The 14,236-nt window shown below is 39.1% G+C and overlaps 1 protein-coding gene across 1 annotated transcript in view; it reads right to left on the bottom strand.

The window, feature by feature from the left end:
* MSH4 (mutS homolog 4) overlaps window positions 1-14,236 on the bottom strand; it is a 96,540-nt gene that overhangs the window by 65,417 nt on the left and 16,887 nt on the right. Inside the window, exon 7 of the mRNA XM_017530587.2 lies at window positions 12,290-12,462. Within this exon, the coding sequence (XP_017386076.1) occupies window positions 12,290-12,462 (173 nt within the window). The remainder of the gene's footprint in view (window positions 1-12,289; window positions 12,463-14,236) is intronic.

Raw genomic sequence — 14,236 nt, forward strand, 5'->3', positions numbered from 1 at the left:
AAAAAAAGAAAGAAAGAAAGAAAGCTTTTAACCATTTCAACCCAGATGTTGTGGCTCACACCTATAATCCCAGTACTTCAGGAGGCCAAGGCAGGAGATTACTTGAGCTCAGGAGTTTGAGACAAGCCTTGGCAACACAGTGAGACCCTATCTCTACAGAAAATACAAAAATTAGCCAGGTGTGATGGTGCACACTTGTAGTCCCAGCTACTCAGGAGGCTTAGGTAGGAGGATGGCTTGAGCCAAGGAGATGAAGGTTGCAGTTAGCCAAGACTGTGCTACTGTACTGCAGCCTGGGCAACAGAGCCAGACTCTGTCTCAAAAAAATTAATAAAAATAAATATAAATAAGTAATAAACTTTAACCATTTAACATAGAGATTGTTAAAAAACGTACTCATTTCCCCATACTTAAAATACAGTAAACAATGATAACTATTTCTTAATGATTCATGCTTATTATCATTGTAATGTATAACTTTAAAAGTTTTTGTGGCCGGGCACGGTGGCTCACATCTGTAATGCCAGCACTTTGGGAGGCCAATGCAGTTTAATCACCTGAGGTCAGGAGTTCAAGACCAGCCTGACCAACATAGAGAAATCCCTTCTCTACTAAAAATATAAAATTAGCTGGGCATAGTGGCACATGCCTGTAATCCCAGCTAATTGGGAGGCTGAGGCAGGAGAATCCTTGAACACAGGAGGCAGAGGTTGCAGTGAGCTGAGATCACGGCATTGCACTCCAGCCTGGGCAACAAGAATGAAACTCTGTCTCAAAAAAAAAAAAAGTTTCTGTGTAAACTTATTAACCTGCTCTCAAAGTGGTGTCATGCTGTTTTCCCTTAAAACACAAAATAAGAAAGTGTTTATTTTACCTGCTACCTGTTCGAAGTGTCAGATTTCTTTTGATAGTTTTCAGTTTGCCTACCCCTAGAACTGTCCAATTTCTAATATTCTGTTTCTATGGTAATTCATCATGTTCAAACTGTGTTTTGAGGACTAAGCTCTGATTCTCTGCCTGGCCCAAATTCCTACCTAAGGGGTGTGGGAAGTCATGCCCTGCAAACCATGGATTCCTATCAGATGGGTTTTATTTGACCCTGTATGTTATGACTTGTTTTTCAATCTGACTCTGGTATAACATTATGAGATACGGAATAAAATATTTAACCTCAAAATATATTTCCTTGCCATACCTTGAAATTGCTCTGCAAAAGTCTCTTTTGGGAAAAATCCACATTCTAGAGAATCCCCTTCCCCCTTTGTTTTCCTTCCTTTCTTTCCAAATCCAGGAGATAATCAAGTAAGAGCCAGGCATTCTTTTAGATCCAATAAAAAACATTTTACAACCTGTTATCTCTCTGAAGTCTGCTATCTGAGATATTCCTCTGCACAATAAAACTTGGTCCCCAGGATCCTTTATCTTAACCTGAACATTCCTTTCTATTAATCACAGGTCTTCAGATAAACTCAACCAATTGTCAACCAGAAAATGTTTAAATTTACCTATATTCTAGAAGCCACGCCACCCGCTTTAAGTTGTCCCGCCTTTCTGAACCAAACCAATGTATTTCTTAAATGTATTTGATTGAATGTCTCATGCCTCCCTAAAATATATAAAACCAAGCTGTATCCCAACCACCTTGAGTACATGTTCTCAGGACCTCCTGAGAGCTATATTCATGGGCCATGGTCACTCATATTTGGCTCAGAATAAATGTCTTCAAATATTTTACAGAGTTTGACTCTTTTTGCCAACAGTTTAAAAAAAAAAATTAGAATAGGCTGAATATATTGTTGTTATAATCTTCATTATATTCAATATAACACAATGAAGTAGGAAAGGCCGCGAAACAAACCTCTCAAACACCAAACTGGAAAGGAAGGGGTGATTTATTTGGCTGGGAGCAGCGGTGGCATAGTTGCCTAATAGCTGAGCTCCCCAACAAAGAAAATCCTTGCCCTTTTAAAGGCTTACAACTCTAGAAATTACATGTGAAAGGGTCTTGATCCATGAAGTAGGCATGGGGTACGTGACTTAGGTGGGGGTTTGATGGTGTTTAAGTAAAAACAATGCCTTCCAGAAAGATTCCTCCATACTATATCTGTGATCTATAGATGGCACTGTGGTTAGCAGTAGGGGTCTTACCCTTAACCTGGCTGGCGGCACAAACCAGTCCCTCCTCTGGCTGACTTCTAACTTCTTTTGAGATGTAATGTAGAAGGCTGAAGAGGATTAAGGATCTCTTTCCTCAACAATACTATTATGATATTTTACATGTGATTCTACTAGTCACACTCTCTAAAGCTCTCATTCATGTTGCTCTTTCTCTTTCTAGACTCCTCCTTCTTCCTTTCCCCAAATCTATCATTACAACCAGAATGTTTCTAAAATAAGGATTTGATCAGTACTCTCTGGGTTCAGAATGGTCAGCTCCATATTACCTGAAGGAAAAAGATTAAACTCCTTAGCATTATAAAAAGGCCCTTCATAGTCTAGTCTCAATCCTCATTTCCTGCCATTCTGCAGGCTTTAAGTCATAAATAACAACTGGCCAATCCTTAAATACAGCAAGCTCTTTTATATCAACTTAAGTACAGCAGGCACAATGTCTATTGCCTGCAATCCCAGCGCTTTGGGAGGTTGAGATGGGAGAACTGATTGAAGTCAGGGGTTCAAGTTCAGCCTGGGCAACATAGCAAAACACTGGCTCTACAAAAAATATAAAAATTAGGCAGGCATGGTGGTGCGGGCCTGCAGACCTAGCTTCTCAGGAGGCTGCAGCAAAATAAATCACTTCAACCCAGAGGTTTGTTACAGTAAGCCATGATAGTGCCACTGCACTCTAGTCTGGGTGATAGAGCCAGGCTCTGTGAAAGAGAGAGAGAACAAAAGGAAGAAGAGAGGAAGAAGGAGGGAGTGAGGGAGGGAGGGAGAGAAAGAGGAATGAAAGGAGAGGAAGGAAGGGAGAGAGGAAGGAGGGGAGAGAGGGAAAGAAGGAAATGACAGGTCAAGATCATAGCCAATGGCATGCATACCAGATCTTTATCCTAACCACTATTTCCAAAAAACATTTTCGTTACTCCTGTGGACCTCAACATACCTTGCACAGGCATGTTTCTTTTGTCTCGAATATCACTGCTAGGATTCGCCTGTTGCTAAAATCCTATTCCTTCCCTTAAGACAAAGCTGAAAAATTATTTCTGCAAATCCCATCTGGATTCTGTCTTTATCCCAACTCCCTTCTCTGTGTTTCCATAAACTACTCAATTGTTATTACATTTATCACATTGTATCAAAATTATTTAATTAGAGTTCTGTTTCCCTAACATGGATGTGAGGTCCTTGAGGACAGACAGCTTAATGTTCCTCATCTTTTTATCTGTAACACCTATAGAATGCCTTTAATAAAGGAGGTTCTGGGGTTTTTTTAAAAGGTTTAGATTGTCGTATTTTAATAAACTATAATAATTACCCTCCCAGTCTGCCCTATGCCCTGCTCTCCTACTTTATTGTGTGTTAAGGTAAATTAAAAAACATTAAGATATAGAAAACATGGCTCACGCCTATAATCCCAACACTTTGTGAGGCTGAGGCAGGCGGATCACTTTAAGTCAGGAGTTTGAGACCAGCCTGGTCAACATGGTGAAACCCTGTCTCTACTCAAAATACAAAAATTAGCCAGGCGTGGTGGTGGGCACCTGTAATCCTGGCTACTAGGGAGGCTGAGGCAGGAGAATTGCTTGAACCTGGGAGGTAGAGGTTGCAGTGACCTGAGGTTGTACCACTGCACTCCAGCCTGGGCAATACAGCAAAACTCTATAGTAAAAAAAAAAAAAAAAAAAAAAAGATATAAAAAAAAAAGAAATGTTTATTTATAAATACCAATTTCAAATTTTTAGTCAAAAGGAATTTTAAAACTTAAAATATATCAAAATTAAAGTTTAAAATACAATTTCAACATATTCAACAGTAAATCAATAGTTTAACAAATATGTTAAGCTGTTACGTCCTAGCTTTATATGAAAATTTGCCAACAAAACATGTATTTACAATACAATAAGTGTCATAACAAGATATTACAGGAAACATGCAGAAAAGATACCTAACACTGACTTGGGGTGTCAGAAAGGCCTGTAGCAGAAGTCACATCTAAACTGGAATGGTAAAAGATAAACTGCAGCTAGCTAGGGAAGCCTGGGAGAAGGGATTGCAGGGAAGGAGGAAATATTCTAGGCAAAAATTAGAGCTCCAAGGCCAGAAAATGACAGCAGATATGTTCAAGTAACTTAAAGCAGCTCAATTAGACTAGAAGACAGAATGGAGAGTGAGGAGTAGCAAGAGTAGCAAGTAGTAGGAAACTACAGGAAAACAGCCATATAGATGAGTTTGCGTTTTAATTCAAAAGTTGTGAGAATAGACTCGAAAGAGAAAGGATTGAAGGATTTTATGCAGATGAGTATAGTAACCACGACCCTCCCCCTAATCCCCCACAGAGATCTGCTTCCCAATCCTTGGAATTTGTGAATATGTTAACTGATAAAAGGAATTTTCTAGTTAGGATTAAGTTAAGGGTCTTGAGATGGAGAGATTATACTGGATTGTCTCCTGGCCACAGTGTAATCATAAGAGTCCTTACAAGAGTGTGGCAGGAGAATCAGAGTCAGAAAGAGAAGATATAAGTACAAAAGCAGAAGTCAGAGGAGGAAAAAATACTCTACTTCTGGTTTTAAAGATAGAGAAAGGGGTAAAAGCCAAGAAATGTAGGCTGCCTCTAGAAAGTGGAAAGAGGAAAGCAATGGACTCCCCCCAGAGCTTCCAGAAAAATGCAGATCTGCTGACATACTGATTTTAGCCCAGTGAAACTGAGCTCAGAACTGTGAGATAATACATTTATCTCCAGAACTGTGAAATAATACATTTTTGTTGTTTTAAATGCCTAAATATGTGGTGAATTTTTACATCAACATTAAGAAATGAATACAGAGTGATATGCTCAGAGTTATGTTTTCAAAAGATCACTCAGGCAACAATGTAAAGAAGAGGCTATAATAGCAAGGCTGGAGAAGGGTGACCAAATAGGAGGCTCTTACAAGAAATGAGATGAGAGACTCAAGGTATTCTGGGCTGGAGCAGCAGCCATGGGGATAGAAAAAACAGACACATTCAAGAGGTATATAGGAAGGAGACTTGGCAGATTTGATGACTGATTGGAGGGAAGGGAAGAGTTAAGAATGACTTTCATGTATGTAGCTTGCATAAAGAGGTTGGATATGGAGCTATTCACTGAAACCTGGAAGAACTGACTTAGAAAAGAAGATGGTGCCCGGGTGCAGTGGCTCATGCCTGTAATCCCAGCACTTTGAGAGGCCGAGGCAGACAGATCACCTGAGGTCAGGAGTTCAAGACCAGCCTAGCCAACATGGTAAAACCCCATCTCTACTAAAAATACAAAAATTAGCTGGTGTGGTGGCGGAGGCGTGTAATCTCAGCTAGTTGGGAAGCTGAGGCAGGAGAATCGCTTGAACCCAGAAGATGGAGGTTGCGGTGAATTGTAATTGCACCATTACATTTCAGTCTGGGAAACAAGAGCAAAACTCTGTCTAAAAAAAAAAATTACCACAAGCTGAGTGGTTTATAAATAAGAGAAATTGATTTCTTACAGTTCTGGAGGCTGGGAAGTTCTCATATCAAGGTGCTGGGCAGATTCAGTGTCTAGTAAGAGCCCACTTTCTGGCTCATAGATGGCACCTTCTCGCTCTATCTTCACATGGTAGAAGGGGCAAGGAGCCTATCTTGAGCCTCTTTTATAAGGGCACTGATCCCATTCATGAGGCTTCTGCTCCCCTGGCGTAATCACCTTCCAAAGGCCCCACCTCCTAATACCATCACCTTGAAGGTGAGGATGAAGGACGTATGAATTTTAGAGAAGTACAACATGCAGATCATAGCAAATGCTTAGAGGGTGATAACATTTGAGTCCAAAGGTCTGGAGAGATATATGGGCATGAGATGTAACTTTGGAAGTCATGTATATGTGAATAATAATTATAAAATCATGAAAGTGGGTAAGTCATATAACAAGGATATTCAGGATAAAAGGACAACCCAGCACATATCTTTGAAGAGCCATAGCATTTAGGAAATAAGCAAAAAGAGAAGTATATAAAAAAGACTCAGAAGGAAACCACAAAGACATAGGAAGAAAATCAGGAGATTGTATAATCACACAAGCAAAGGAAGTCAGTCATTCAATAATAACAGATATTCAGCAGTATCATATAAGTTGTGGATATATCTCTTATTCAAATATGAGAACTGATGTGCCCATTAAATTTAACAATACGCCTCTTGTGGCTGTGTTAGGTTGGGCTCTCCAGAAAAAGACCCTGAGGCAAGGACGTTATTAAGAAAGTGCTTCCAAGCCTGGGCAACATGGTGAAACCCCATCTCTACCAAAAATATAAAAATTAGCTAAGTGTGGCAGTATGTGCCTATAATACCAGCTACTTGGGAGGCTGAGGTTGGAGGATTGCTTGAGCCCAGGGGGTAGAGGTTGCAGTAAGCTGGGATCGCACTACCACACTGTAGCCCAGGAAGGAAGGAAGGAAGGGAGGAAGGGAAGAAGGGAGGAAAGGAGGGGAGGAAGGGGGGAGGGGGAGGAGGAAGAAGGAGGAAGGGGAAGGGGGAGGGGGAAGTGAGGAAGGAAGGAAGGGAGAAAAGAAAAAAGAGAAAAGAAAAGAAGTAAAAAGAAAAAAGAAAAGAAGAATCAGCTTCAAGAAGAAACCAGTAGAGCAGTGAGAAAAGGACAGAGGAGGGAAACGAAGCCAAGCAACAGTGTGATTTCAGGCAAAGCTGTGTGGAAGGTAACGTCAACTGATTTTGCAAAGGAATTCTGGAGTTGAAGTTATATTCAGGTTTTTGCCAAATCAATGTGAAAGTGCTGGGCGTTCATACCTTCATACCACACAGTTATTTAAGGGCTACCAGGCACTTTGGTTACTCTGTACATAGGAACAGACGGCTCTAACAGCCTGAAGGTAGGCCTTGAAAAAGAGTCCAGGTGTGGGCCATTAGGCACATAGAGCAGCAAAAGGTGTATACTGAAAGGTAAAAGGGATTCAAGATGGTCTGAACAGAGAACCAACAAGATCTGCTAAGGTGACCTTGACAAGAGCAGTCTCAGCGCAGTACTGGGCACAGAAATAAGACTGCAACACATTGAGACATGGTGATGAAAAGAAGATAGCGATCATAGGAAATTTGTTTTTCAACAGATTTGGTTATGAATAGAGAAAGTGATATAGTGGTAGCTGGAGAAGATGAAGTCCAGGGAGAACTTTTACAAAGATGGGAGAGACATGAGGAAGTTTGAATCCTCTTAGAAGAAGCCAATAGAGAGAAAAATAATGAAGATTCAGGAGATAAGTGCAACGGTGGGATCCAGAGCACAGATGGAGGAATTAGCTAGAGAATACCACTTCCAGCTTACTTACACAAAGGGAGTGAAAAATAGATAAGTATAAATGCATATTTGGTAGCAGAAAGTTAAAGAAGACGGCAATGGTTGGAGCTTGACCAATGTAACATGATTAAATGACTTTTCTTATTCCTAGCACTTACGTATTATATAAAGAGCAAGTATAGGTAGACCAACAAGATGTTGCTGTTAACAAGTAAAGGATAGTTTAAAATGGTCCCTTTTTGCCTTTCCCAATGTCTCACTAAATACACCTGAATATATATATTTAAAAAAGAATATGGTGAACAACATTGGACAGGTAGAGTCACAGTCAACATAATACCAAAATTATGAAAGAATTACACTAATTAAAGGTATTTGGAATTGAACTGAAGAAAACCTACTCAGGTCTTAAATGCCTTCTAGATTTTCATGTACCACTTTCATTTAGACTACCAGAACACCAGCTGGGGTAGTCAGGCAAGCGGAGGTATGGAAGACAGACCAAGCTGCAAGCAACCAAAAATTGAACAAAGAGTAGTGAATATAAACTATCCTTCCATCTACAGATTTAAGAAGAAAACAGTACTGCCATGTCAGTGGACAAACAGCCAGGTTGCAAAGGCAACTTTCTTTTCCTTTCTAAAAAAATTTATTTTAGATTCAGGGGGTACATGTGCAGGTTTGTTGCACAGATATATTGTGTGATGCTGAAGTTTCGGCTTCGAATGAATATGGCACCTGGATAGTAAACACAGTACCCAATATTTTTGAACCCCTGCCCCACTCCTGTCTCCTTTTGGAGTCCTCAATATCTGCTGTTCTCATATTTATATCCCCATGTATACCCAATGTTTAGCTCTGACGTATAAGTGAGAACATGCAATATTTGGTTTTCTGTTTCTGTGTTTATTCACTTAGAATAATGGCCTCCAGCTACATCCATGCTGCTACAAAGAAAATGATTTCATTCTTTTATGACTATATAGTATTCCAAGGTGTATATGTACCAAATTTTCTCTACTAAATCCACTGTTGATGGGCACCTGGGTTCATTCCATGTTTTTGCTACCGTGAATAATGTTGTGATAAACATATGAGTGCAGGTGTCTTTTTGGTAGAACAATTTATTTACCTTTGGGTTTAGATGCAGTAATGGGATTGCTGGTTTGAATGGTAATTCTATTCTTAGTTCTCTGACAAATTTCCAAACTGCTTTCCACAGAGGCTTAATTTACAATCCTATCAACAAGGTATGAGCATTCCCTTCTCTCTGCAGACTTGCAAACATGCTATTTTTTGACTTTTTAATAGCTATTCTGACTGGTGTGTGATGGTATCTTATTGTGGTTTTGATTTGTACTTTTCTGATAATTAGTGATATTGAGAATTTTTTCGTCTGTTGGTTGCTTGCATGTCTTCCTTTTGAGAAGTATCTGTTGATGTACTTTGCCCAAGAGCAATTTTCTTATTCAAATAAGAGAACTAATGTGTCTATTAAATTTAACAATACGGATAGTAGCATGTTAAAAGTCTCCCACTATTATTGTGTGGGAGTCTAAGTCTCCTTGTAGGTCTCTAAGAACTTGTTTTATGAATCTGGGTGCTCCTGTATTGGGTGCATATATATTTAGGATAATTAGCTCTTCTTGTTGCATTGATCCCTTTGCCATCATATAATGTGCTTCCTTGTCTTTTCTGATCTTTGTTGGTTTAAAGTCTGTCCTATCAGAAACTAGGATTGCAATAGCTGCTTTTGTTTTTGCTTTCCATTTGCTCAGTAAATACTCCTCCATCCCTTTACTTTGAGACTGTATGACTATTTGCACATTGGATGGGTCTCCTGAATACAGCACACTGATGGGTCTTGACTTTTTATCCAATTTTCCAGTCTGTGTCTTTTAATTGGGGCATTTAACCTCTTTACGTTTAAGGTTAATATTGTTATGTGTGAATTTGATCCTATCATTATGGTGCTAGCTGGTTATTTCGCATGTTAGTTGATGCAGTGTCTCCATGGTGTCACTGGTCTTTATATTATGGTGTGTTTTTGCAGTGGCTAGTACTGGTTTTTCCTTTCCATAATTAGTGCTTCCTTCAGGAACTTTTGTAAGACAGACCCAGTAGTGACAAAATCCCTCAGCAGTTGCTTGTCTGTAAAGGATTTTATTTCTCCTTCACTTATGAAGCTTAGTTTGGCTGGATAAAATCCTGGATTAAAAATTGTTTTATTTAAGAATGTTGAATATTGGCCCCCACTCTCTTCTGGCTTGTAGGGTTTCTCAGAGAAATCCATTGTGAGTCTGATGGGCCTCTCTTTGTAAGTAACCTGACCTTTCTCTATGGCTGCCCTTAACATTTTTTCCTTCATTTCAACCTTGTTGAATCTGATGACTACGAGACAGAAAATCAATGAGGATGTTCAGGACTTGAACTCAGCTCTGGACCAAGCAAACCTAATAGACATCTATTGAACTCTCTACCCCAAATCAACAGAATATACATCCTTCTCAGCACTACATAGCACTTATTCTAAAATTGACCACATAACTGGAAGTAAAACACTCCTCAGCAAATGAGAAAGAATGGAAATCATAACAGTCTCTCAGACCACAGTGCAATCAAATTAGAACTCAGGATTAAGAAACTAACTCAAAACCACACAACTACATGGAAACTAAACAACCTGCTCCAGAATGACTACTGAGTAAATAATGAAATTAAGGCAGAAATAACAAAGTTTCTTTTCTAATCGCAATGCTTAAGGTGTCTATTTTAGATTTTTCCCACTCTCTGATGTGGGCATTTAGTGCTATAAATTTCCCTCTTAACCCTGCTTCAGCTGTGTCCCAGAGATTCTGGTACATTGTCTCTTTGTTCTCATTGGTTTCAAAGTACTTTGAATGGCAATAATTAAAAGGTTAGAGAACAACAGATGCTAGAGAACATGTAGAGAAATTAGAACAGTTTTATACTGTTGGTGGGAGTGTAAATTAGTTCAACCAATGTGGAAGACAGTGTGGCAAATCCTCAAGGATCTAGAACCAGAAATACCATTTGATCCAGCAATCCTATTACTGGTATATACCCCAAAAATTATAAATCATTCTACTATAAAGACACATGCACATGTATATTTACTGCAGCACTACTTACAATAGCAAAGACTTGGAACCAATCTAAATGTCCATTAATGATAGACTAGATAAAGAAAATGTGGCACATATACACCATGGAATACAATGCAGCCATAAAAAGAATGAGTTCATGTCCTTTGCAGGGACATGGATGAAGCTGGAAACCATAATCCTCAGCAAACTAACACAGGAACAGAAAGCCAAACACCATGTTCTCACTCCTAAGTGGGAGTTGAACAATGAGAACACATGGACACAGGGAGGGGAACATCACACATTGGGGCCTGTTGGTGGGTGGAGGGCAAGGGGAGGAAGAACATTAGGACAAATACCTAATGCATGCGAGGCTTAAAACCTAGATGACGAGTTGATAGGTGCAGCAAACTACCATGGCACATGTATACCTATGTAACAAACCTGCATGTTGAGCGCATTTCAGCACATCAATCCCAGAAATTAAAGTTAAAAAAAAAATATATATATATATATATATATATATATGCCTATTGGTGACTGTATTAGGTTGGGTTCTCCAGAAACAGACCTTGAGGTAAGGGCAATTTTCTTATCCCATGTTATTATGGTTTGAATTGTGACCCCCAAATGATATTGTGAAGTCCTAACTCCTGGTACTTGTGAATGTGACCTTATTTGAAAATTGGGTTTTGCACATGTAATCAAGTTAAAGTGAGGTTATTAAGGTAAGTCTTAATCCAATATGACTAGTTTCCTTATAAGAAGACAATGTGGGCCGGGCGCTCTGACTCACACCTGTAATCCCAGCACTTTGGGAGGCCAAGACAGGCAAATCACAAGGTCAAGAGATCAAGGCTATCCTGGCCAACATGATGAAACCCCGTCTCTATTAAAAATACGAAAATTAGCTGGGCATGGTGGCACATGCCTGTAGTCCCAGCTACTCGGGAGGCTGAGACAGGAACCTGGGAGGCAGAGGTCACAGTGAGCTGAGATCGCACCACTGCACTCCAGCCTAGAGAGAGAGCGAGACTCTATCTCAAAAAAAAAAAAAAAAAAAAAGACAATATGAAGACACACAGGGAGAAAAAAATATGACAATAGAAGCAGAGTTTGCAATGATGAACCTGCAAGCCAAGGCCCAAAATGGACTGACAGCAATCACGAAAAGCTAGGAAGGGGCAAAGGATTCTCCCCAAAGGTTTCAGAGGGAGCGTGGCTCTTCTGACACCTTATTTTCAGCTTCTAGCTTCCACAACTATAAGACAAAATCTTTCTGTTGTTTTAAACCATGGAATATGTAGTAGTTTTACAGCAGGCTAGGAAGCTTATACATCCTATCTGTTGATAATTACCTAGTCTGGACAAATCTTCCTTTCTTTGAGGATTCCCGTGGAGAAAAAGAATAGAAGATATCTATGAACAACAACAAAAAAAAAAAAAAAAAAAAAAAAAAAAAAAAAAAAAAAAAAAAAAAAAGAAAAGAAAAAACAATGGAAAAGAAAAGCATCCAGGAAATCAAAATATATTACATAATGTACCTCTGAAATTATTTACTATGGGATTCGGTAGAAAATTTCAGGAAAATAGCTTTCATAAAAGAATACAAGAATTTACACCTTCACTACTTGTCTTTCAGAAACATGGAAAAAATAACTAAGCCAATTGCATTTTCAATAATTTATATTTATAAAATTAAATAATATTGATTTACCTGATTGAAGTCCAAAAAATAGTTCCTCATCTTGAAGCAGTTCTTCAACACAATCTAATCTCATGTTAATGGTTTCAATATCAACTAGAGGTTCTAATATATTAGAACGAAGTCGTCTACTCCCTCCAGGAGTCTTAGTATAATTTAAAACACCAAAGAGAGTGTGATTATTCCTTTGAAAACACAAGAAATGTCATTAAGAATACAAAAAAAAATGCAAGTTATAATTAAATAATCCTATAATCTACAGCAATGATGCTTAAACTTTATTGTGCATACAATTACATGAGTTTCTAATTTAGTATGTCTAAGAAAAAGCATGAGGATCTACATTTTGGGCCAGGCACAGTAGCTCACATCTGTAATCCCAACAACACTCTGGGAGGTCGAGGCAGGAGGAATGCTTGAACCCAGGAGTTCAAGACCAGCATGCACAACATAGTGAGACCCTGTGTCTACAAAAAATTAAAAATTAACTGGGCACGGTGGCACAGGCCTGCAGTTCCAGTTACTAAAAAGGCTGATATGGGAGGACTGCTTGAGCCCAGGAGGTCGAGGCTGCAGTAAACCATACCTGTGCCACTGTACTCTAGTGTGGTGACAGAGTGATATCTTGTCTCAAAAAAAAATGTTTTTAGATATTTTTTGAACAAGCTCCCAAATAAGATATTGGTCAGTGAACTATACTTTAACAAGGATGAATAGAATCTCCTTGCACTTTATGACTCTATTAGTTACAATATTCAGAATAATATAAAGTTTTCTAGTCTATGCATTCCATCCATAATAGCAAGATATCAATAATATGTCCTTAAGGGTGGAGGAATTTTTATACTGTTATAATAAGTATTTACTATAATCATCTTGCTCTAATGACAAGAGAATTTCATAATTTCTAAGCGATTTATAAAGAAACGAGCTATTATAAAGAATGCTGGCCAGGCACAGTGGCTCATGCCTGTAATTCCAGCACTTAGGGAGGCAAAGGCAGGTGGATTACTTGAGGTTAGGGGTTCAAGACCAACCTGGCCAACATGGTGAAACCTCGTCTTGACTAAAAAAAAAAAAAATACAAAAATTAGCCAGGTGTAGTAGCAGGCACCTGTAATCCTAGCTTCTTGGGAGGCTGAGCCATGAGAATCACTTGAACCCAGGAGGCAAAGGTTGCAGTGAGCCAAGATCACACCACTGCATTCCAGTCTGGGCTACAAAGTGAGACTCTATATAAAACAAAACAAAACAAAAACAAACAAACAAACAAAAATAATGTATTTAGTTGAACTATTTATTAGATAACTTTGTATAATACATGTAAAAAATCCAATTCATTTTAATATTTAACAAATATTTTTGAGCCCTTATGGTATTCAGAACTCTATGCTAAACACTGGGCATGCAAGACGGACATGATTACTATCTTCATGGACCTTACAACCTAGGGGCTGACTGCCAATAACTTTTTTTTTTTTTGATACAGTCTTGCTCTGTCACCAAGGCTGGAGTACAGCAGCACTATCTAGGCTCACTGCAAACTCTGCCTCCTGGGTTCAAGTGATTCTCACGCCTCAGCCTCCAGAGTAGCTAGGATTACAGGAGCACTACCACGCCTGGCTAAATTTTGTATTTTGGTAGAGACAGGGTTTCACCGTGTTGACAAGGACGGTCTCGAACTCCTGGCCTCAAGTGATCCACCCATGTTGGCCTCCCCACAGTGCTGGGATTACAGGCATGAGCCATTGCGCCCAGCCATTGCCAATAACTTTTGTCAGTTTACTGGCCATGACTGAAGACGGACAAAGAGCAAGGGGAAATAAACAATAAAAACACTAAAAAACACATAATCATATCAAGGGAATAATTTCAGGTACAGAGACAGCTAAAACAAACAAACAAGAATATATAGAGAAGGACCAGGAGGGTAGCTTTAGTTAGGCTGATTGAGAAAGA

Source organism: Cebus imitator, unplaced genomic scaffold (genome assembly GCF_001604975.1).
Source record: "Cebus imitator isolate Cc_AM_T3 unplaced genomic scaffold, Cebus_imitator-1.0 Scaffold3, whole genome shotgun sequence".
NCBI classification, from domain to species: Eukaryota; Metazoa; Chordata; class Mammalia; order Primates; family Cebidae; genus Cebus; species Cebus imitator.